General features: G+C 36.8%; 1 protein-coding gene across 1 annotated transcript in view; it reads left to right on the top strand.

Moving 5' to 3' along the window:
* Nucleotides 1-25,783, top strand: part of NPAT (nuclear protein, coactivator of histone transcription) — a 53,393-nt gene that overhangs the window by 5,093 nt on the left and 22,517 nt on the right. Inside the window, exons 2-7 of the mRNA XM_068988853.1 lie at nt 6,702-6,820; nt 20,037-20,097; nt 21,699-21,771; nt 23,311-23,351; nt 23,858-24,076; nt 25,176-25,257. Coding sequence (XP_068844954.1) covers nt 6,702-6,820; nt 20,037-20,097; nt 21,699-21,771; nt 23,311-23,351; nt 23,858-24,076; nt 25,176-25,257 — 595 coding nt within the window. The remainder of the gene's footprint in view (nt 1-6,701; nt 6,821-20,036; nt 20,098-21,698; nt 21,772-23,310; nt 23,352-23,857; nt 24,077-25,175; nt 25,258-25,783) is intronic.

The following is a 25,783-nucleotide window of genomic DNA, read 5'->3' as shown; positions in this document are numbered from 1 at the left end:
ATGTAAAAATAAATGAGCATAAAGCAGTCAGCTGTCACTTTAACGTTATTTTGGAACTTTCTGGACAAAAGTAAACCAGAATACATCAAGCCTGAAATGGGTATTCTATAGTCCAAAGTTGGGCTTTTTTTTTTAAGAGCAGAAGACATATGTCTCAGATACTGCTATTTAAAGATGCATTTTAACTTTTTAAACACTTGTTAAAAGGCATTCTAGCTTTTTAACACAGCCTTTACTCAAGTGTAGATTATACAAAACTATAGTATAAGAAGCCAAAAACTGTCTGAGCTTTGGTGATTCTTTTTTCTGGCCACACTGCTTGCACGATCTTAGTTGCCCAAACAGGGATTGAACCCCAGACCTCATCAGTGAAAGCACAAGAGTTTAACCACTGGACCACCAGGGAATTCCCGCCATATTTTCTAGAAATGTTGACTGTATATCATTACATTCAGTCTTGGGCTGTGTTTCTCAAACCTCATTTTGCTATTCTCCCTGATTATCCCTTGCGTGAAATTTTAGTGTTAGAAATTCAGTATCAGTTCAGTTGCTCAGTTGTGTCCAACTCTGGGACCCCATGGACTGCAGCACACCAGGCTTCCCAGTCTGTCACCAACTCCTGGAGCTTATTCAAACTAACGTCCATCAAGTTGGTGATGCCATCCAACCATCTCATCCTCTGTTGTCCCGTTCTCCTGCCTTCAATCTTTCCCAGCATCTGGGTCTTTTCAGATGAATCAGCTCTTTGCGTCAGGTGGCCAAAGTATTGGGGTTTCAGCTTTAGCATCAGTCCTTTCAATGACTATTCAGGGCTGATTTCCTTTAGGATGGACTGGTTTGATCTCCTTGAAGTCCAAGGGGCTTTCAAGAGTCTTCTCCAACACCATAGTTCAAAAGCATCAATTTAGCGCTCAGCTTTCTTTATGGTCTGACTCACATCCATACATGACTACTGGAGAAACCATAGCTTTGACTAGGTGGACCTTTGTCGGCAAAGAAATGTCTCTGCTTTTTAATATGCTATCTAGGTTGGTCATAACTTTCCTTCCAATGAGTAAGCATCTTTTAATTTCATGGCTGCAGTCACCATCTGCAGTGATTTTGGAGCTCAAGAAAATAAAGTCTGTCACTGTTTTCCATTGTTTCCCCATCTATTTGCCATGAAGTGTTGGGACCGGATGCCATGATCTTAGTTTTTTGAATGTTGTGTTTTAAGCCAAGTTACAAATAGACTGTTTATATGTTGTATGTATACCTGTGATTTATGCATAAATGACATTTTATTCATTCTCTTTCCTCCCCACTACCAGTTGTCACCCCCTGGGGGCTGTGTCGCTGTTTTTGAGAATACTTGGTCTAGAGAAAAGCAAATCTACTTTAAGGAATTAGATTTAATGCCATTACCTATTACAAGCCCCAAGTGATTACCAGTGTATCTGGGGTGATTAGTACTTTTAAAACTTTCTACCATAAAAAGAAACAGTTTGGGTTCTTCGATTTAAATTTTGAAGCATATAAAGTTAAAGGGCTGACTGCCCTGTTTCCATGATGACTCTAGTGGTCTCTAGGCTATAGTGGTCTAAATTTCTATAGTGGACTATAGTGGTCTAACTTCTAAATTCATGAAATCCTAGTGGTGGCTGACTTCAGTTCAGTTCAGCTCAGTTGCTCAGTCGAGTCCGACTCTTTGCGACCCCATGAATCGCAGCACACCAGGCCTCCCTGTCCATCACCAACTCCCGGAGTTCACTCAGACTCATATCCATCGAGTCTGTGAAGCCATCCAGCCATCTCATCCTTGGTCGTTCCCTTCTCCTCCTGCCCCCAATCCCTCCCAGCATCAGAGTCTTTTCCAGTGAGTCAACTCTTCGCATGAGGTGGCCAGAATACTGGAGCTTCAGCTTTAGCATCATTCCCTCCAAAGAAATCCCAGGGTTGATCTCCTTCAGAATGGACTGGTTGGATCTCCTTGCAGTCCAAGGGAATCGCAAGAGTCTTCTCCAACACCACAGTTCAAAAGCATCAATTCTTCAGTGCTCAGCCTTCTTCACAGTCCAACTCTCACATCCACACATGACCACAGGAAAAACCATAGCCTTGACTAGGTGGACCTTAGTCGGCAAAGTAATGTCTCTGCTTTTGAATATACTATCTAGGTTGGTCATAACTTTTCTTCCAAGGAGTAAGCGTCTTTTAATTTCATGGCTGCAGTCACCATCTGCAGTGATTTTGGAGCCCCCCAAAATAAAGTCTGACACTGTTTCCACTGTTTCCCCATCTATTTCCCATGAAGTGATGGGACCAGATGCCATGATCTTCGTTTTCTGAATGTTGAGCTTTAAGCCAACTTTTTTGCTCTCCTCTTTCACTTTCATCAAGAGGCTTTTTAGCTCCTCTTCACTTTCTGCCATAAGGGTGGTGTCATCTGCATATCTGAGGTTATTGATAATTCTCCCGGCAATCTTGATTCCAGCTTGTGTTTCTTCCAGTCCAGCGTTTCTCATGATGTACTCTGCATAGAAGTTAAATAAGCAGGGTGACAATATACAGCCTTGACGTACTCCTTTTCCTATTTGGAACCAGTCTGTTGTTCCATGTCCAGTTCTAACTGTTGCTTCCTGACCTGAATACAGTTTTCTCAAGAGGCAGGTCAGGTGGTCTGGAATTCCCATCTGTTTCAGAATTTTCCACAGTGTATTGTGATCCACACAGTCAAAGGCTTTGGCATATTCAATAAAGCAGAAATTGATGTTTTTCTTGAACTCTCTTGCTTTTTTGATGATCCAGCAGATGTTGGCAATTTGATCTCTGGTTCCTCTGCCTTTTCTAAAACCAGCTTGAACATCAGGGAGTTCATGGTTCACGTATTGCTGAAGCCTGGCTTGGAGAATTTTGAGCATTACTTTACTAGCGTGTGAGATGAGTGCAATTGGGCAGTAGTTTGAGCATTCTTTGGCATTGCCTTTCTTTGGGGTTGGAATGAAAACTGACCTTTTCCAGTCCTGTGGCCACTGCTGAGTTTTCCAAACTTGCTGGCATATTGAGTGCAGCACTTTCACAGCATTATCTTTCAGGATTTGAAACAGCTCAACTGGAATTCCATCACCTCCATTAGCTTTAACTTATTCCAAATAATGTGACTGTCAGAAAGCCAATCATAAAAACTGATTTCAGCTGGCTATAGTTTTATAAGGGTTTATATTGGATTGTTTATTTGTGAAAAATGAAAAAAAAAAAAGGAAATAGCCATCATTCATCCACCTAATTTCACATCAAAGGTGATTTTATATTTTCAGTGATGGGGATATTGAAATTGTAGTATCTGAAATAAAAGGTTTCTTCTAAGTGTTTTCTCACACTCCAAACGACAGTGTCTTTGTTATGTTTATTTCTTCTATAGCATTAATTAACAAGAGGTTGGAAAACTGATTGATCAGCAGTGAGTACAAACTGGTGCATGCTATTTTGTACTTAATTTTTCCCTCCTAACATTTCTCTCTTTTCCTACAATATGCATGTATGTGTGTGTGTTTGTATCACTCAGTTGTGTCCGACTCTTAGTGACCCCATGGACTGTAGCCCACCAGGCTCCTCTGTCCATGGGATTCTCCAGGCAAGAGTACTGGAGTGGGTTGCCATTTCCTCCAGGAGATCTTCCCAACCCAGGGATCAAACCCTGGTCTCCTGTGTCTCCTGCAACGCAGTGGATTCTTTACCGCTGAGCCACCGGTGAATGGGTACCAGCATCCCAGCCAGTGCATATGTGTGTGTGCTTAGTAATGTCTGACTCTTTTCAACCGCAGGGACTGTAGGGCCCCAGGCTCTCCTGTCCATGGAATTTTCCAGGCAAAAATACTAGAGTGGGTTGCCATTTCCTTCTCCCTAAAACGGGACGATTTCCTTGCCCTTTTCTTTTTTTAATGCTCATATATAATAACTTTGCAGGCCTTCTCAACTTTTTGACTGGTAGGGCCTGGTTAAAGATACTATTCCAGGTAAATTTTATAATTTTAAAGTTGGGAAAGACTTTAGTAATAATTGCCTTGTATTCATGCATGCTGAGTCACTTTAGTTGATCCGTGTGTGACTATGGACTGTAGCCTGCCAGGCTTCTGTGTCCTTGAGATTCTCCAGGCAAGAATACTGGGGTAGGTTCCCATGCTCTCCTGCAGGGCATCTTCCCAACCCGGGGATTGAACTTGTGTCTCTTATGTCTCCTGGATTGGCAAGCAGGTTATTTACCATTATCACCACCTGGGAAGCCCCCAAATTGGCTTAGTAGTTATTAACTATTATACTAACACTGAGGCAGATATATTATAAAGGAAATCTAGTATCTTGTAATAGGAGTATGGTATATAGAAAATTCAAAGAAAAAATTCTCTGAGGAAGTGATAATTACTTCAGTAGACCTGAAGAATGAGTTGGAATTAGCTAGGCTAAGAAAGAACATCCCCAGTGGCTCAGCTGTAAAGGACTTGACTGCTATACAGGAGATGTAGCAGGAGCTGTGGGTTCAATTCCTGTGTTAGAAATATCCCCTGGAGGAGGGCATGGCAACCCACTCCAGTATTCTTGCCTGGTAAATCCTATGCACAGTTCATGGGGTTGCAAAACAGTCGACACAACTTAGCAAGTAAAAAGAACAATGACACCAGCCTCTCCCTTTGGAGTTTCCCTGGTGGCTCAGATGGTAAAGAATCTGCCTACAATGAAGGAAAAGTGAAAGTGAAGTCGCGCAGCCATGTCCGACTCTTCGGGACCCCATGGACTATATCCTACCAGTCTCCTCTGTCCATGGAATTTTCCAGGCAAGTGTACTGGAGTGGGTTGCCATTTCCTTCTCCAGGGGCTCTTCCCGATGCAGGGATTGAACCCGGGTCTCCTGCACTGCAGGCAGACGCTTTACCCTCTGAGCCACCAGGGAAGCCAGGGAAACCTAGCTTCATTCCCTGGGTCAAAAAGATCTCTTGGAGGAGGAAATGGTTACCCACTACAGTACTCTTCAGCTTCCCTGGTGGCTCAAATGGTAAAAAATTTCCCTGCAATGCAGGAGACCTGGGTTTGATCCCTGGGTTGGGAAGAATCCCTGGAGAAGGAAACAAATACCCACTCCATTATTCTTGACTGGAGAATTCCATGGACAGAGGAGCCTAATGGGCTGCAGCCCATGGGGTTGCAAAGAGTCAGACACAACTGAGCGACTAACATTAACACACAAGCTAAGAAAAGATAAGCTGCCCAAGCAAAGGCCATAGCACATACAGTGTTACTGAAATAAGAGCATTCATATACTGAAAAGATGTTCAACATTGCTACACTAATTATTAAGAACAAAACTATAATAAAGTATCTTCTCACACACTTTTCAAAATGGCCATTATTAATAAGTTTCACAAACAACAAATGCTGGAGAAGGTGTGGAAAAAAGGGAACCCTCCTACACAGTTGGTGGAAATGTAGGTCACTGCAGCCACTATGGAAAACAGTATGGAGTTTCCTCAAAAAACTAAAAATAGGATTGCCATATGATCTAGAAACCCTACTCCTGGGCATATATCCAGACAAAATGGTAATTCAAAAAGATAACATATGCTTATGTTTATAGCAGCACATTCACAGCAGCCAAGACATGGAAACAACCTACATGTCCACTGACAGATGACTGGTGGTACATATATACAGAGGAATGCTACTCAGTCATAAAAAAGATGAAATAATGCTGTTTGCAGCAGCATGACTGGACTTGGAGATTATTGTATTAAGTGAGTCTGTTTAGGTGATGGCCGTTATAAAAGGCATGAAATGCTCTTTCTTCGTGGTTTTTATTTGTATTTCCTAATGGCTAGTGATGTTTAGCATTATTTCACATATCAGCTGACCTTTCCCTTTTCTTCTTCGGAGAAATGTCTCTTCGGGTCTGTTACCACTTTTTAACTGGATAATTTGTGTTTTTTTGCTCTTGAATTGTATTGAGTTCTTTATTTTGGTTATGAATACCTTATCAGGTATATGCAAATATTTTTTTCCCATTCTGTCGGTTGTTTTTTTCATTTTGTTGATGGTTTCTTTTGCTGTGCAGAAGCTTTTTAATTTGATATATTCCAGCTTGTTCATTTTATGTTTTGTTACTTGTGCATTAGGTGTCAAATCCAGATAATCATTGCCAAGACCCATATCAGGGAGCTTTTTCCTATATTCTTCTAGGAGTTTCATGCTTTCAGGTCTTAGGTTTAAGTCTTTAGTCCCTTTCAAGTTACTTTTCATGAGTGTTGTAAGACAGGGGTCTAGTTTCACTCCTTTACATGTGAATATACAGTTTTCCTAGCACCATTCATTGAAGAGATGGTCTTTTCTCCATTAAGTATTCTTGGCTCTCTTGTCAAATTTAGTTGACCATATATGCTGGGGATTATTTTTAGACTCTCAATTCTGTTCCCTGGTCTATTTTTATGCCAGTACCATACTAAATACTCTATTTATTATGACTTTATAGCCTAAAAACTAGAGTTTTTCTTTTAAGCAGCTATTTTATAAACTCTGCTTTGTACTGCAGCACAATTTGGTGTTTCTGGTAAGGCTGCAGAATTCCATAATGTTCATCTGAAGTTGCATCTCTGATATGAAATTGCTATAGTGTTTAAAACAGCAGTTTTCAGAATTTACTGACGTTACTGAATTGCATTTTATTTTTCATTTAGGATACTTACAACAGGAGAACCTTACTTCTACCTGCCAGGCTTTTATTTTGGAAAGTTCAGACTTAAAAGAATATGCAGAACACTGTACAGATGAAGGTTTTATCCCAGCCTGCTTACTGGTGAGTCATTCATTCCTTAAGGAAGTATTTCATCATTGACCAACGTAAGACACTATAAACACCAACTCAACAAACATTATTGACTATAGGATTTTTGCAGAAACTAACACCTTTGGCCAGCAATTTGTTATGTAAGTCAGTATTGAAACACTCCTGTCAGTAGTGTTCAGGTAGCAAAATACATGTTAATATGAGTCTGATTGATATTGTGTTAAAAACCAGCTCATTAGCAAAAATCAAAATGGGCAGAAATTTGATAGTTTGTATTCATGCGTAAGTGGGAAGACCCAAAGAAGACTAGCTCTTCTTTTCACACATATAAATAAAGCTGGGAAGTGAATTACAACTTTGATTTTGAGAATCAATTTTAAAGTGACACCCTCATTTCTAATTAGTTTCACAAATGTTTGTCCTGGGGCTTACTTGTTTATTGCCTGTTATGGGATAAATATTTGTATCCCTCCAGAATTCATATATTAAAATCCCATCCCTCAGTGTCATGGTATTTAGAGGTAAGACCTTTAGAAAGTATTTAGGTTTAGATTAGGGCATGAAGTTGGGACCCTCATGATGTGGTTTAAAAAGTGAAAGAGAAATCTCTGTTTCCACACACCAAAGGCCATGTGAACACACATCAAGAAGGGGGATAAGGCCAGGAATTTGGTCCTCACCAGGGACCAGATCATCTGGCAGCTTGATCTTGGATTTTCCAGCCTTCAGAAAGAACAATGAGAAATAAATGTCTGTTATTTAAGCCACCTGATCTATGACATTATATCGCAGTCCAGTCTTTCCTATATCTGGCTTTCCTATAGTTGCTTACTTCAGAAAAGTATAAAACAGATATCTTGATATCTTGTCACCTGTGTTTTAAACATCACTAGACCAATAGAGCGTTGTTTGGTGGATAATATACTAGAACTACATTATTTGAAATGGCATTTTATTTTAAACATAGATCCTTAGATTCATTTCGGCTGTCACAGACAACATGATCATCTATGGAGGAAACCTAAAAAAAAAAACCTGTAAAATTGCCAGAGTTTTAGCAAGGTCAGAGGATACAAAGTATTTAAAGGTGCATCATATTTCTTTATACCTACAATGAACAATTTTTTTTCTTTTTTTAAAAAATTTTTATTTTTATTTTATTTTGCTTTACAATACTGTATTGGTTTTGCCATACATTGACATGAATCAGCCACAGGTGTACATGAGTTCCCAATCCTAAACCCCCCTCCCACTTCCCACCCCATATCATCTCTCTGGATCATCCCCATGCACCAGCCCCAAGCATCCTGTATCCTATATCGAACATAGACTGGTGATTCATTTCTTGCATGATAGTATACATGTTTCAATGCCATTCTCCCAAATCATCCCACCCTCTCCCTCTCCCACAGAGTCCAAAAGTCCGTTCTATACATCTGTGTCTCTTTTACTGTCTCGCATACAGGGTTATCATTACCATCTTTCTAAATTCCATATATGTGTGTTAGTATACTGTATTGGTGTTTTTCTTTCTGGCTTACTTCACTCTGTATAATAGGCTCCAGTTTCATCCACCTCATTAAAACTGACTGAAATGCCTTCTTTTTAATGGCTGAGTAATACTGCATTGTGTATATGTACCACAGCTTTCTTATCCATTCATCTGCTGATGGACATCTAGGTTGTTTCCATGTCCTGGCTATTATAAACAGTACTGCGATGAACATTGGGGTGCACGTGTCTCTTTCAATTCAGGTTTCCTCGGTGTGTATACCCAGCAGTGGGATTGCTGGGTCATAAGGCAGTTCTATTTGCAATTTTTCAAGGAATGTCCACCCTCTTCTCCATAGTGGCTGTACTAGTTTGCATTCCCACCAATAGTGTAAGAGGGTTCCCTTTTCTCCACACTCTCTCCAGCATTTACTGCTTGTAGACTTTTGGATTGCTGCCATTCTGACTGGTGTGAAGTGGTACCTCATTGTGGTTTTGATTTATGTTTCTCTGATAATGAGTGATGTTGAGCATCTTTTCATGTGTTAGCCCTCCATGTGTCTTCTTTGGAGAAATGTCTTTTTAGTTCTTTGGCCCATTTTTTGATTGGGTCGTTTATTTTTCTGGAATTGAGCTGCATGAGTTGCTTGTATATTTTTGAGATTAGTTGTTTGTCAGTTGCTTCATTTGCTATTATTTTCTCCCATTCAGAAGGCTGTCTTTTCACCTTGCTTATAGTTTCCTTTGTTGTGCAGAAGCTTTTAATTTTAATTAGATCCCATTTGTTTATTTTTGCTTTTATTTCCAGAATTCTGGGAGGTGGATCATAGAGGATCCTGCTGTGATTTATGTTGGAGAGTGTTTTGCCTATGTTCTTTTCTAGGAGTTTTCTAGTTTCTGGTCTTACGTTTAGATCTTTAATCCATTTTGAGTTTATTTTTGTGTATGGTGTTAGAAAGTGATCGAGTTTCATTCTTTTACAAGTGGTTGACCAGTTTTCCCAGCACCACTTGTTAAAGAGACTGTCTTTAATCCACTGTATATTCTTGCCTCCTTTGTCAAAGATAAGGTGTCCATAGGTGTGTAGATTTATCTCTGGGCTTTCTATTTTGTTCCATTGATCTATATGTCTGTCTTTGTGCCAGTACCATACTGTCTTGATGACTGTGGCTTGGTAGTAGAGCCTGAAGTCAGGCAGGTTGATTCCTCCAGTTCCATTCTTCTTTCGAATAGCTTTGGCTATTCGAGGTTTTTTGTATTTCCATACAAATTGTGAAATTATTTGTTCTAGTTCTGTGAAAAATACTGCTGGTAGCTTGATAGGGATTGCATTGAATCTGTAGATTGCTTTGGGTAGTATACTCATTTTCACTATATTCATTGTTCTGATCCATGAACATGGTATATTTCTCCATCTATTAGTGTCCTCTTTGATTTCTTTCATCAGTGTTTTATAGTTTTCTATATATAGGTCTTTAGTTTCTTTAGGTAGATATATTCCTAAGTATTTGATTCTTTTCGTTGCAATGGTGAATGGAATTGTTTCCTTAATTTCTTTTTCTACTTTCTCATTATTAGTGTATAGGAATGCAAGGGGTTTCTGTGTGTTGATTTTATATCCTGCTGCTTTACTATATTCATTGATTAGCTCTAGTAATTTTCTGGTGGAGTCTTTAGGGTTTTCTATGTAGAAGATCATGTCATCTGCAAACAGTGAGAGTTTCACTTCTTTGGACTCCTTTTATTTCTTTTTCTGCTCTGATTGCTGTGGCCAAAATTTCTAGAACTATGTTGAATAGTAGTGGTGAAAGTGGGCACCCTTGTCTTGTTCCTGACTTTAGGGGAAATGCTTTCAATTTTTCACCTTTGAGGGTAATGTTTGCTGTGGGTTTGTCATATATAGCTTTTATTATGTTGAGGTATGTTCCTTCTATTCCTGCTTTCTGGAGAGTTTTTATCATAAATGGATGTTGAATTTTGTCAAAGGCCTTCTCTGCATCTATTGAGATAATCATATGGCTTTTATTTTTCAGTTTGTTAATGTGGTGAATTACATTGATTGATTTGCGGATATTGAAGAATCCTTGCATCCTTGGGATAAAGCCCACTTGGTCATGGTGTATGATCTTTTAAATGTGTTGTTGGATTGTGATTGCTAGAATTTTGTTAAGGACTTGTACATCTATGTTCATCAGTGATATTGGCCTGTAGTTTTCTTTTTTTGTGGCATCTTTGTCAGGTTTTGGTATTAGGGTGATGGTGGCCTCATAGAATGAGTTTGGAAGTTTACCTTCCTCTGCAGTTTTCTGGAAGAGTTTGCATAGGATAGGTGTTAGCTCTTCTCGAAATTTTTGGTAGAATTCAGCTGTGAAGCCGTCTGGACCTGGGCTTTTGTTTGCTGGAAGATTTCTGATTACAGTTTCAATTTCTGTGCTTGTGATGGGTCTGTTAAGATTTTCTATATATATATCATCTACAGTAGCACTCAACAAACAAAAATAAAATGCTTATGAAATAAGGCTAACAAAGTATCCATAGACTCTGTATGCTAAAATTTGTATGAAAGAAATCAAAGACTTGAATAAAAGGAAAGATACACTGTGTTCATGGAATGAGCAACTCAGTACTATTAAGATGTCCATTCTCTACATTTTGATCTATACATTTATTACATTTAAAATCCCAACAAGTAATTTTTTTTTGTTTTGAAATGGCCGCTTATTGAATATATCTGACCTGCAAGGTACCATGTACATCCTTTTGCTATTTGCACAGTTTTTTCAAGAATAAACTGACAAACTATATCTAACACATTCGCTTAAGGGGAGTGGCTGACAATGTGATACACAAGTCCTTGTGTCTGCCTAAGGGAAATATAAGTCCTGTACATATAAACCTTGAAATTGCAAACTTTCAAAGATGCAAGCATGCCACTTACTACCAAGATATCACTGGACCATTTTTTTTAAGAGAGCAAGTAAAATTGAATCCATCAAGGAAGCAGAACGTGTGCCTTCAAAGTCAGGTATGAATGGAATTGCAGCTTTCCGTCCATCTATTACTGACGATCCTTCAGCTCTACCATCTCCCACCTCCACTTCCTCCTCCAGATAGTAACGTTCTTCTTGCCTTTTGGCTCCATGCCAGCTGCTGTACTACTGTTCTTTTCAAGGTACTGTACTATAAGGTTAAAAATGGTTTCTCTCTTTTTTTTTTTAAGTAAAGTCAAACTGTTTTCTTTCTGTTTATTGTTTATGTATTATTTGTGTGAAAAGTATTATAAATCTATTACAGTGCAGTACTATATAGCCAATTGTGTTAATTGGGTACCTAGGCTAACTTCATTGGACTTACAGACAAATGGGACTTAGGAACATGCTCTTGAAATGAAACTCATTCACACAGAAATTTAACGTAATCAGCTTTCATTTTGATACCAGTTAGGATGTGATTCTCCTAATTTACGAAATATCTGCCAGGAACATACTCGTCATCAGTAAACTGATGATAACATCTTATAAATTATACAGATTGACAACTCTTGACAGTAGGACCTCATTTAAACTGATATTCATAGCCCTTTTAAAAAATCTAAGCCTGTATAACTGTTTATCCATTTAGTTGTAGAAATGTTAATATTATATTGTGGGATACTGCCCCAACCCCAACAGAGTTATTACATAATATGCAGTTTATGTCCATAATCTGAAATTTAAAACACATTTAAGAGTGATGCTGATAATGGGGGAGGCATTGTATATATGGAAGCAGGGCTTTATGGAGAATCTCTATACCTTCCTCTCAATTTTCTTGTGAACATTAGATGCTTTTAAAAATTAAATAACACATATAATCCCAACAGTTTCAGGGATTTGGGGGCTTCACTGCCAATGACTTGATACTCTTGGGTTCTTTATTTATTTAATGACAGTACTTTTAAAGAATGAAAGTATTCAGGGAAAACTACTCAGTAAACTGTTAGAATTCACATCATAAAATAAGGTTTATTCCAGAAATAATTTATCCTTTCTGCCAAATACTTTATATAATTATTTGTCAAACTATAAAAAACATTGTTCCAAAAAACCAAACAAGTCCTAATCACATTTTTAACATTAACTTATATTCCAGTGTCAGATTGGCTTATATTGAATTGGTTAATTGCCAGTAGTTGATTTTTTTATAAGTAGCACCCAAATAAAAGATAATTTTTCCCTTTATTATTTGTAATGCCTTTCTTTGTTTTACAGTCTCTTTTATCAAAGTACTGCTACCCCAGCTTTCTTTCCATTTCCATTTGCCTGGAATGTCTTTTTCCATCTCTTCCTTTTCACTCTGTCTGTGTCTTTCGATTGGAACTGAGTGTCTTGTAGACAGCATATAACCTTCATACTACCTTTACAGTAGATGATCCACTGCTTGTACTGTGTTTTTCTTTACCAGTGAGGTTTTTGTTTTGTTTTTTTAAATAATTTTCTTATTTCTAGCTATGGCCTTTACTTTTCCATTTAAGGAAGTCCCTTTAAACATTACTTATAAGGCCAGTTTAGTGGTGCTGAACTCCTTTGGTTTTTGAACGTCTGGGAAACCATTTCTCTCCTTTACCTGGCATGTGAATTTTATGCTGAAATATCCTCTGATCATCTTTGTATGTCACGAGTTGTTTTTGTCTTGATTCTTTTCAGATTCTCTGTTTATCTTTAACTTTTGACAATTACACTGTGTCTTGGTGTGGGTCTCTTTCATTTCATTTTGTATGGGAGAATATGCTCTCTGTATTTGGGTGTCTTTTCCTTTGACAAATTAGGCAAGTATTCAGCCATTTTGTCTTTAAATAGGTTTTCTTTTCTTTCTCTCTTCTGCTTCTGGAAACTCTGTTATGAGAATATTAATGTGCATGATGTTGTCCCAGAGATCGTTTAAACTATCCTCGTTTTTTCCAGTCTTTTCATTCTTAATCGGGTAATTCTCACTACCTTTTCTTCCAGGTTGCTGATCCATTCTTTGGCATTCTCCAGTCTGTCGATTCTCTGTAGTGTTCTTTTCACTCCAGTTACTGTGATCTTCAGTCTTTATTGGTTCTTATATTTTCTCTTTGTTGAAGTTCTCCCTTGAGTTCATCCATTCTTCTCCAGAGTTCAGTGAGCATCTTTTTGACTGTTACATTAAACTCTTTATCTGGTGAATTGATAATCTCTGTTTTGTTAATTAGTTCATTTTCTGAGGTTTTGTCTCTTTGAAAGGTACTTCTTTGTCTCTTCATTTTGCCTTTCTGTATTTGTTTCTATTATTAGGTATATAAACTGTGTTTCCTGCTCTTGAAAGGGTGGCCTAACATAGAAGGTGTCCTGTGGGCTCAGTAGAACAATTCCCCTGTCACCAAAGCCAGGTGCTCTAAGGGTATCCACTGTGTGGGCTGTGTGCACCTTGCTGTTGTGGTTGAGTTGCAGCTGCTGTGGGTGTGGTGGTGTTGCAGGGGCCTGAGGCCCAGCCACTACTGTCACTGGCTTGCTGATGAGGAATGCTGGTCCCTTGGAGGAGGAGCACGGGTACCACTTAAGTAGTATTGTGTAAAAATAACCCAGATAGTTCTTAAAAAGGATATCTTCAAGGACTCACATTGCTTGGTCTTAAAACTTAACTAACAAGCAATAGTAATCAGGATTGAATGCATTAGGAAATGGTTAGGCATTGGATCAGTGAAACAAAATACAAACTTCAAATGTGATTTTTGACAAAAGTTCAGATAATTCACTGGAAAAAGGATAATCTTAACAACAAATGGTGATAGGACAATTAGACAACCAGATTTAAAAAAAAGAAAAAAAAGAACTTTTACACATACCTCATAAAAAATTAACCAGTCTAGCTAATAGATCAAAGTTGTAAAACATAAAACTGTAAGACTTCCAGAAAAAACATAGAACAAAATTTGTGCAGTCTTGGTTTTGGTAATGAATTTTTAGACGTGATACCAAAAGTGCTGACTGAAATAAAAATTTGATAAATTCAACTTCATAAAAATTTAAAATTTTGGTCTATAAAAAAACACTGTTAAAAGAATGACAGCTATAGGGTAAGAAAAAGTTTTTGCAGCTCCAAAAAAGGGATTGTGTGTAGAATATACAAGAAACATTTTTTAACTGAATTTTTTCTTTAATGGGCAAGAGATCTGAAGACCCTTGCCCCAAAACTATAGGACTGTCAATATAATGTGAAAAAAATACTCCACGTTATTATCTGTTAGGACAATGACCGTGACTAACCCAAGCAGATACCAATACATACATGTTAGAATGGCTAGTATAAAAAATAATTTTTAAATTGCTGCAAAATCATACAGCTGCTTTGCCCAACAGCTTGGCTGTTGTTTTTAAAGTTAAACAACCTAGTCCCATGTGACCTAGCATTCATACACCCAGATATTTATTCAATTGAACTGGAAAACTTATATTCACACAAAAACATACTGTTTATCTATGATGTCAAAAACTGAAAATAACCAAGATGTCTTTCAACAAGTGAGTAAATAAAGTGGTATGTTCTTCTTACTAAGCAGTAAAAAGCAGCACTGATGACTCATAATAACGTGAACGAATCTTACAATTTTTCTTAGTTCTTCTAAGTAGGCAATGTTAACAAGTAAGTTAATACAGATAGTGGGGGCCAGGCTTCTCGCTCTGTGAGAAAGAAAACACAAATAAGCATGAGACCTGTGGTGTTAAATTATACAGTCAGAGATATCAGTACAAATTAATGTTTATTTTAATATATGTATGGATGTATTCAGAAATAATGTGAAGTAGCCTGTCTGTGTGTTTGTGTAGCACTGTGTGCTGTGGGGTCCTAGTGGCAGTGATACCCTAGTAACTACCAGCAGATCTACCACCCAGATCTTTACCTCTCATTGTTCTGGAGGCTGGGAAGACCAAGATGAAGTGCTCCTGTTTCAGTTCCTGGTGAAGGCTATCTCCCTGACTTATAGACAACCTCCTTCTTGCTGTGACCTCACATGAGTTTGTGTGTGCTAGTCGCTCAGTCATGTCCAACTCTTTGCAATCCCATGGTCTGTAGCTCACCAAGCTCCTCTGTCCATGGGATTTTCCAGGCAAGAATACTGGAGTGGGTTGCCATGCCCTTCTCCAGGGGATCTTTCCAACCCAGGGATCAAACCGGGGTCTCCCATTGCAGGTGTATCCTTTACCTCTAAGCCACCAGAGAAGCCCTACATGAGTTTATGAGGACATAATTCATTATATAGCATTCATTCAGTTATTTTTTAGCTACTAAAAGCAAGTTATAATGACTAGGTTAGTATTAGGCAATTCCTTAACTTCTCAGACTTTGAATAACGTAGAAGCTTCTGTACTACAACCAACTATATGCAAATAAAATGGACAACCTAAAAGAAATGGGAAAATCCTCAGAAAGGTACAATCTCCTAAGACTGAACCAGGAGGAAATGGAAAATATGAACAGACCAGTCACAAGAACTGAAATTGAAACTGACTAAAACACAAAGGTCCAGGACAAGGTGGTTTCACAGATGGATTCTATCAAGCACTCAAAGAAGAGTTAACACCTATCCATCTGAAACTATTCCAAGAAAACTGCAGAGGAAGGAACATTCTCATACTCATTCTGTGAGGCTACCATGTCCCAGATACCAAAACCAGATAAGGATACCACAAAAAGGAAAAATTACACACCAATATCACTGATGAACACAGATACAAAAATTCTCAACAAAATGCTGGCAAACCAAATCCAACAATACAGTAAAAGGATCATACACCATGGTCAAGTGGGATTTATCCCAGGAATGTAAAGATTTTTCAGTATCTACATATCAGTCAGTGTGATACACCACATCAGCAAAATTGAAGAATTAAACACTATATGATCATCTCAATAGATATAGAAAAAGCTTTTGACGAAATTCAACACCCATTTATTAATATGACAACTCTCCAAAAAGCAGGCATAGAGAGAACAAAGGCCTGCTGTCTCAACAAAGGCCATATACAACAAACGCACAGCTAACATACTCAATGGTGAAAACCTGAAAGTATTTTCTCTAAGATCAAGAAAAAGTCAAGGATGTCCACTCACCACTTTTCTTGAACATCATTTTGGAAGGCCTACACACAGTAGTCAGAGAAGAAATGAATCTAAATTGGAAAAGAAGTAAAACCATCACTGTTTGCAAATGGCGTGACCCTGTACATAGAAAATCTTAAAGATGCTACCAGAAAACTAGAGCTCATCAATGCTTTGGTAAAGATGCAGGGTACAAAATCAATATACAGAAATCTGTTGCATTTCTATACACTAATAATGAAAGATCAGAAAAAGAAAGAAACAATCCCATTTACCATTGCATCAAAAAGAATAATAAAACACCTGGGAATAAACCTACCTACTAGTCAAGGCTATGGTTTTTCCTGTGGTCACGTATGGATAATGAGTTGGACTGTGAAGAAGGCTGAGCGCCGAAGAATTGATGCGTTTGAACTGTGGTGTTGGAGAAGACTTGAGAGTCCCTTGGACTGCACAGAGATCCAGCTAGTCCATTCTGAAGGAGATCAACCCTGGGATTTCTTTGGAAGGAATGATGCTAAAGCTGAAGCTCCAGTACTTTGGCCACCTCATGCGAAGAGTTGACTCATTGGAAAAGACTGGGAGAGATTGGGGGCAGGAGGAGAAAGGGATGACCCGGATGAGATGGCTGGATGGCATCACGGACTGGATGGATGTGAGTCTGAGTGAACTCCGGGAGATGGTGATGGACAGGGAAGCCTGGTGCTGCAATTCATGGGGTCGCGAAGAGTCGGACACGACTGAGCAACTGAACTGAACTGGACTGAACAAAGGCAAAAGACCTGTATTCTGAAAGTGATAAGATGCTGATGAAAGAAAGAGAAGACACAAACAGATGGAAAGATACACCATGTTCTTTGATTGGAGGAACGAGTACTGTCAGAATTGACTATACTACCCAATATAATGTATAGATTAAATGCAATCCCTATCAAATTACCAGTGGCTTATTTTTTTTCTCCCTGGGACATATGGGATCTTACTTCCACAATTTTGGGATCAAACCCACATCCCCTGTATTGATAGTATGGAGTCTTAACCACTGGACCATCAAGGAAGTCCCACCAATAACATTTTCACAGAACTGGAACAAAAATTTTTTTAATTTTATGGAGACCCAGAAAACCCTGAATAGCTTAAAGCAGTCTTGAGAAAGAAAAACAGCTAGAGAAATCAGGCTTCCTGACTCTCTTAGACATCTAGAGTCATCAAAAGAGTATGGTACTGTAACAGAAACAGAAATATAGCTCCATGGAACAGGATTGAAAGCCCAGAAATAAACCCTGTGGTCAATTAATGGTCAATTATGACAGGAGGCAAGACCATACAATGGAGAAAAGAATCTCTTCAATAAATGGTGCTGGGAAAACTGGACAGCTACACATAAAGGGTTGAAATTAGACAGTGTCTGACACCATATACAAAAATAAACTGGATTAAACACCTAAATGTAAGACCAGATACTATCAAACTCCCAGAGGATGACATTGGCAAAATACTCTTTGACATAAATTGCAGCGATATTGTTTTGGATCCATCTAGAATAATGGAAATAAAAATAATTCAAAAAATGAGAACTACCTAAAAGCTTTTTGCATAGCAAAGGAAACCATAAGCAAAATGAAAAGGCAACCCCCAGAATGGAAGAAAATATTTGTGAACGATGCAATTGATAACAGTTTAGCCTCTAGAATTTACAAGCAGTTTGTGCAGTCAATAAATAATACAGCTAAATCTAAAAATGAGCAGAAGATCTAAATAGACATTTGTCTGAAGAAGACACGCAGATGGCTAAGAGGCACATGAGAACATGCTCAACATTGCTAATTATTACAAAATACAGGTCAGTACTGTAATGAGATATCACCTCAAAGTAACCATCATCAAAAAATCTACTAGCAAATGCTGGAAAAGGTATGAAGAAAAGGGAACCCACCTATAGTGTTGATGGGAATATAAACTGGCACAGCAACTATGGAGAAAAACTAAAAATAGAGGTTAAAAAAGCTAAAAATAGAGCTACCATCCAGCAAACTCACTCCTGAACATATATCTGGAGAAAAACATGGTTCAAAAGGATAGGTGCACCACATGCTTTGTGAAGTACTGTTTGCAGTAGTCAAGACACAGAAGCAACTTAAATGTCCATCAACACATGAATGGGTAAAGAAGATGTATATATATACTATGGAATATTATTCAGCCATTAAAATGAATGAAATAATGCCATTTACAGCAATGTGGATGGACCTGAAGATTACAATGCTAAGTAAGACAAATATATCACTTATATGTGGAAACTAAAGAAAATGATACAAGTGAACTTACTTATAAAAGAGAAACAGACTCACAGTCTTAGAGAACAAACTTATGATTACCAAGGGGGAAGGTGGGGAGGAGGGATAGATTGGGAGTTTGGGGTTGACATGTGCACATTGCTGTAATTAAAATAGATTATCAACAAGTAACTATATAGCACAGGAAACTGCTCAATATTCTTTAATAACCTAAATGGGAAAATAATTTGTAAAAGAATAGTTACATGTATACGTATAACTGAATCATTTTACATCTGAAACTAGCACAACATTGTTAATCAACTATACTCCAATATAAAATGATTTTTTTAATAATACAGAAGAATAAAATAGGAATCTGCAATGAAAGTTCAGGAGAGGATAGAAAAATAATTAGCTACTATGTGTTAGACATTGTCTTAGATATGTTACATATATCCTCAATCTTCACCACAAAAAAAAAAATTGTATTAAAAAGTCATATGTCTGTTTTTATATATGAAAGTTAGCCTTAGAAAATCTGGGTAATTTTTCACACGTACGGTAAATGTAGAACCTAAATCCAAAACTGTGTTCTAAAAAATCCTTGCTCTTCCCTGTTCTATTATATGACCTCAAACTTGAGTCTATTAAAACCTGCCCCTTATTATTGATATAAAAGTGGTGGGGGATGGGGTGACCTTATGAGATGATAGATGTGAAAATAGAAAAGGTACTGATCCTTGAAAAGGATTATCTCTTACACTCAGATTTTTTGCTTTGCTCTTTGGCAGATGACATTTGGCATTAAAATGGTAGGAAGGAGTAGGTCCTTATTTGTGTGACTGGATCCCTACCTCCCAAACTGAAAACTGCATTCCTGCTGTTGTACTATCTTAGCTAAAGAAACATAGTCACAATATCTTATTCACATAGACAAGGTTCTCTACCCACAGAAGAATTCAGTCCTTGAGGAGTGACTATTTTCATTTTTGTGACTTGTGTTGTGCTTAGTTACTCAGTTGTGTCTTAACTCTTTGCAACCCTGTGGACTGCAGTCCTCCAGGCTCCTCTGTCCATGGGGATTCTCCAGGTAACAATACTGGAGTGGATTGCCATTTCCTTCTCCAGGGGTTCTTCCCAACCCAGGAATCAAACCAAGGTCTCCCACATTGAAGGCAGGTTCTTTACCATCTAAGCCACTGAGGAAGTCCTTTGATAACCTACTCTTTACCATTTCTTTATCGACTATTTTTTAATCTATATCTTTTAGTAACTTTTATGGTGAAATATTTCATAGTGGGAAATTATTGGTAGTATTATATGGTTTTGGTAATGCTTGATCTTTTTCTTTTCAGTCTTTATTTGGAAAAAATTTGACAACAATTTTGAATGAATATGTAGCTATGAAAGCAAAAGGTAAGAATTCAGGTTCAGGGATGTTTTGTTTTTTGTTTGTTTGTTTTTTGGTCAGTTTTTTACAGCACTTATCTAATTGTTTTAATTAGAAGTGATTTTTTAAAATTTTGAAATAATTTTAAAAATTCACTGGGAGATCGCCAATTAAAGTCTGTTTATATTGAGTGATAAATATAACACTTTCCTAAATTAGTGTCTTGAAGAGGAAAGTTAAATTTATTCTCTCGTATTCGTTATTTCTATAGTTTGCAACATATTAAGAAAAGATTCAGCAGTAAAGAATTAATTAGTACAGATGATAACATTTTAAAATGTAAGCTTCACGTTTATTGAGTACTGTTTATTGCAACATTATGCTAGGTGCTTTCAGAGGTTTTATGTCAGTCCTTAAAATAATCCAATGAGAGGTATTGATTGTTTAGATCTATTAATTTATTCATTATTTGACTGCATCAGGTCTTAGTTGCAGCAGAAAGGATCTTTGTTGCATCACGTGTGATCTTTCATTGCAGCTCACAGAACTCTCCGGTTGTGGCACATGGACTCTAGAGTTCTCTAGTTGTGGCACAAGGACTCCAGAGCATTCAGGCTCAGTAGTTACTGTGCATAGGCTTAGTTGCTCCACAGCATGTGGGATCTTAGTTCCCCCAGCAGGGATCCTCCCCCAAGTTCCCTGCATTGCAAGGTAAATTCTTAACGACTGGGCCACCAGGGAAGTTCACTAGACCTTAAGTATCAGAAAATTAAGGATTAGAGAAGCCAGATAACTTTTCTAAAATCACAGAACTAGAAACTGTAGAAAGTAATAAGCCTAGAATTTCAAAGTGTGAGTTTCATTTCTTTCTCTTCAATAAGTTTGATGATTCTACCAAGGTTTTCTTTTCCCAAACTATCTTAACTATCTTACAGGAATATTTAGAGTATAAATGACCTCAGAAACAATATGTTATTGCAGTACAAAGGTTTATATACCACTTTTATGTTGGTAACTTTCTCTTGTTTGAGCTTTTTAGAAGTATATAGTAAAGAATATAAATACCTTGAATTTCCTATCAGTGTGGCTTTAGAACACATCCTGAAAAAGACTAATTAGTCCTCCAGAAGTTTATCTGTAATTCTGACTAATTAGTCCTGCAGAATTTTATCTGTAATTCTAAGTAGAGTAACTAAGGAGTTGCTGAGAAATCACAGTGATTTGGACCTGAAAACATTGGATACAGAAACTAATTTCTATATTTACATGAGTTTATATAATTTTATAAATTTATAAATCAAATTATTTTGACTTTCAAATGTCACGTAGGTAGAACAAAGATTTAAAATAGTTTGTCTTTTTATTCAAAGAAAATACAAGATTATTGATCTAAAAAAACTTCATAGTTTTCACTAGTTTCCTTTTCCCTCATATTGTATCTGATCCTCAGTGACTTGAGCAAAAAACGCAACATCATTATAGCTCTGCAGGTCTTTACAAAATAGGCTTATTTCTCAGTTCCCAACATAATGTCAGCAGCTGAGAGAAAAGTTTTCCGTATTGATTTTCTGTGTCTGTTCAAATTAAATGATGGATTTTTTATGAAACATTTCCTCTTATGATTTAGAAACATCAAATGATGTCCCAGCAATTATGTCATCTCTGTGGAAGAAGTTAGACCATACACTTTCTCAGATCAGGTAATAAAAGGCTTATACAATCAGCTTATCAGAATGTGCATAATAATTTTGGAATGGAAGCACAATTAAGAATCACTTCACATTTAAATCTTATGACACACACTGTGCATTTATTTAACATTGATCTAATTTTGAAATTATGCTAGAGGTTATTGATATTTGTCTTTGATTAGATAATTTTAAATAAATTGTGTACTTTAATAAAATATTTAGAAATGAGGAAATTAATGATATTCCCAGCTTCCCGTAACAATTTAGAGGCAGATCTCTGGCTGAATACAAATCTAGTCCCAGTCTTGGTGGATACAAATCTATTAACTCAAGCCCCATATGACTTCCCTTATACAGTTGCATCTTCATTACACATGCAGAAAATTGATATGTATGTGTAATCCATGCCTCCTTTGTTCTTCCCTTATAAAGGAACAAACCCGAATAATAACACTTCTGGAATCTTCTGCTTTTAGAATTTTACTATGTCATGGCCTTGGAATGCTAGTCTCACGATCTTTAGAATAGGTATCAATTTTATAACATATCTTATTCAACTTGAGTCTAGTATGAAAACCATCCTTTCTTACACTTTCTCCCAGAGCTACAAGTGAATACCCAACTTCAGCAGGGGCCTCGTTTCATTCCTCAGCTGAATGGCTCCCAGTGCTTTTTGTGTGACTCTACTACATTTTATTTGGTAGTCTTACTCTTATTCCCCTTTCCTGACATCCCTTTCCTCTTTCATTCCCTTGCAAACAGTCTTCAAAGACATTAACAACACCTATAGAATATTTATAAGTTACTGCAATGTTTTATTGACAAGGTATTACATTAAAGAAACCTCCTAGCCAGGTGTTCTTGAAGGTTGGTTTGTGTGCTGTTAAAAATGCTTGTTTGATTCAGTAAGTTTTGTGGCTCTTGTTGGCAGACACTTATTTGACAGATTTCTGAGGAAAATAGCACAGTATCTGATTGTTTACAAAATACATGGGTAACCAGTTGATAGCAAAAGGAGAATCAGTTTATATTGTGAATTTTCTTACCTGTTTGCTTTGTTCCTTCTCTTGAAGTTTGGTGAAACAATGTCATAGTCATAAATTTGATGAAAGCAGGATCTCTTTTGAAATCAGCTTGGATTCTGAAGTATTTATTTATGCAGTTATACGTAAAATCAAAATTTCTCTGGGAAGGCATTTCTATAGTTAGAAAAGATAATTGATAATTGTAAAATATATATAGCTTTCTTAAATATATTGAGTTCCTACATTCAAGGCAAATTGTATTATTAATGGGATTTCAAAGCTCTTATTGCATTGGATAGAAACTTGATTATTAAAATTATGCATGTTTGCATTTTTATATGCCACTGTTTTTTTCCTAAAGCAGATAAGATTTGGTTACCCAGAAAAAAAGTGCTTATCTTTTTTATCTGAGAGAAATTTCTTGCCTTTTAACTCATAATTTACTTCAGGTCTAACTGTAACTAAATCAGAATGTATCTTAGCAACAGAAGTTTTTTAATGTCTAACTACTTTTGTTTATTAGGAGCATGCAAAGTTCCCCAGGGTTTGCTGCCAATCAGAGAGGTTGGTATTCAACTTTAAACTCTAAATAATGTTCAGAATTACTTTAAACTCAAATATAATATCAGATGAGCATTTTTGTTAACAATACATGTTTCTGAATTTACATTTTGTTGAAACTACTGCTTTTCTAAGTACCATTATCATATTAGAAAATAATATTTTCATTTATTTTAAAAATATGCAATTTAAATAAATCTTATTTTTCTCATTGGCTCTCATGTATTCACATCTTTTAATTCTCATTCCATAAATTTGTTTTCCTGATTGTGGAGATGTTATCAGTTTTAATTATTACAGAAGAAATGTATTCTTGGATTTTTAAAATTTCAAGTGTACTCAATTTTAGTTTGTTTCTTGTGAAATTATCACATAAATAGGTGATAATTCTAGGGGCTATTTTTTAAGTTACTGTTAAATATGTAGTAGAACATATATTGTATAGATATCTTAAAATTCCCAAACTACTCTGACAGTGAGTTGATTTTTTAAATGCTCGTGTGTTTCAGCCCGAACAAGAAATGGGATTGCAGAAATCAAACGGCAGAGAAGGCTTGCATCTCAAGCAGCTCCTGTCAGTTCAGAGCCTTTACCGTATCTTTTAGGACAATTTACCAATTCTCCTTTGACAGCTACACAAGTTATTAGGCCATCTGGCCAAATTTCAGCTCCTTTGAGGTCAGATTTTGTAGTGGTCAACCATTCACAGTCACAAGACACTATGACGAGTAAGTTTACATTTTGTGCTTTTGAATTTTGTTTTAATCAAATTGTGTGAATGAGATGATGTGATAATATCTTTTAGATTAGAGGCTAGAAGTGGGTAAATTTAGGTAGTATGTGTGTGCTCACTCATTCAACTTGCCATTAAATAAGCATATTATTAAATCTGTGAGACATGTTAGTCTGGGATTCTTTTATCTGTTCTAACTGACATCCAACCTTGAAGTCTCTTCTAGTTCTCACTTATTTGCATTAATTGGGGGGAAAAAACCTCTTGTTTGCTTTTAAAAGTAATGCACATTATATGTGAACACTTTGTTCAGCTATTTGGTCATAGTAGTCTGTCCTGCTGAAATGAGGAATGTTTTTCTGGTTAACCTCCATCTCTAGTTGAAAATCCTACGTATTCCTATCTGAGTCTTAGAGCTAAGGATAAATTGAGAGGTCATCTAGTATTTCTTGTTTGTTATATACTTGATAGTATTAAAAGCACATGATATTTAGGAGCAAAAGGCTAGTTAATATCAGAGCTGGGATTAGAATTGAGGTGTCACCTCTCTTGGTTCTTAGACCAGTCTTTTTCTCTTTGTGCAGGTAAATGTATTGACAACCATTACATTCTCCCTTATTTCCATCTTTTCTCCAATTTCTTCAACACCTCTGAGTAAAAACACTTACCCAGTATATTTAGTTTATACTTCTTACAATTTGTTTGTTCTGCCATGGTATTTTTTGTTGAAACTATTCTGTATACTCTACTTTGTATTTTATTGTAAAATCTTAAGTCATGGGGACTATATTTTATGTATCTTAATATCTTCTGTTGGAGAAGGTAATGACAACCCACTCCAGGATTCTTGCCTGGAGAATTGCATGGACAGAGAAGCCGGGCAGGCTACAGTCCATGGGTTGCAAAGAGTCGGACACAACTGAGCAACTAACATGCACAATATCTTCTGTAGTGCCTTGCACATAGTAGGCACTCAGTATGTACTAACTGAATTTAAAATAATCACTATGTAGTGCTATTTTTATTCAGTTAATTCAAGTTTCAATAAACTATTCTGTTTCCTTGACTTACTGTTTTGTTCTCTTAAAATACAGCTGGAGAGGCTTTAAATAATAATACTGGTGCTCAGGAAAGGAAAAATCATGCCAGTTTAATGTCTCCTGGTAGACGCAAAAGGTAAATGCTTTCTAAAAAGACATGTTTCCAGTAACCGTTACAAAAAAATTACACAAGGATACTTATATTATGAATAAAGTAACAAAATTGCATTAAGTACTTGAGACTCTACTATTATAGCTGTTTCAAAGCACTTTTTTTTTTACTTTATAATCCCCTGAAATCAGATTGTTTCAGAAATCAATGATCTAGAAATGTATTTCATTAGAAGTGTTTTTTGTGTAATAGTATAGAAAAACATACTAAAATTGATGTTAACTCAGATTTTTGGGAATAATCATTTTCTATCAGCATATTTTAGGGTCTACAAACGTATATTTAAACTCCTAAACTGATAATTAAAAATCTTCTCAGACATTCTCTGAGAAGTATTCTTTCTGTCCTGTTTAGCCCATGTGTCTTTGTTTGAAGAATATTTCAGAAAAGAGAGATAATAGTTTAAAATGTTTGTGCTGTTTTCTCAATTGCCATACCCTGGGTATTTTTGTTGGAATGTTTACTGTTGGTTGTCTCTCATTCAAGGCTG

The sequence above is a fragment of the Capricornis sumatraensis genome, chromosome 16, assembly GCF_032405125.1.
Source record: "Capricornis sumatraensis isolate serow.1 chromosome 16, serow.2, whole genome shotgun sequence".
Taxonomy (NCBI): domain Eukaryota; kingdom Metazoa; phylum Chordata; class Mammalia; order Artiodactyla; family Bovidae; genus Capricornis; species Capricornis sumatraensis.
The sequence above is the reverse complement of the archived record's forward strand: the minus strand, read 5'-3'. Positions and strand labels throughout refer to the sequence as shown.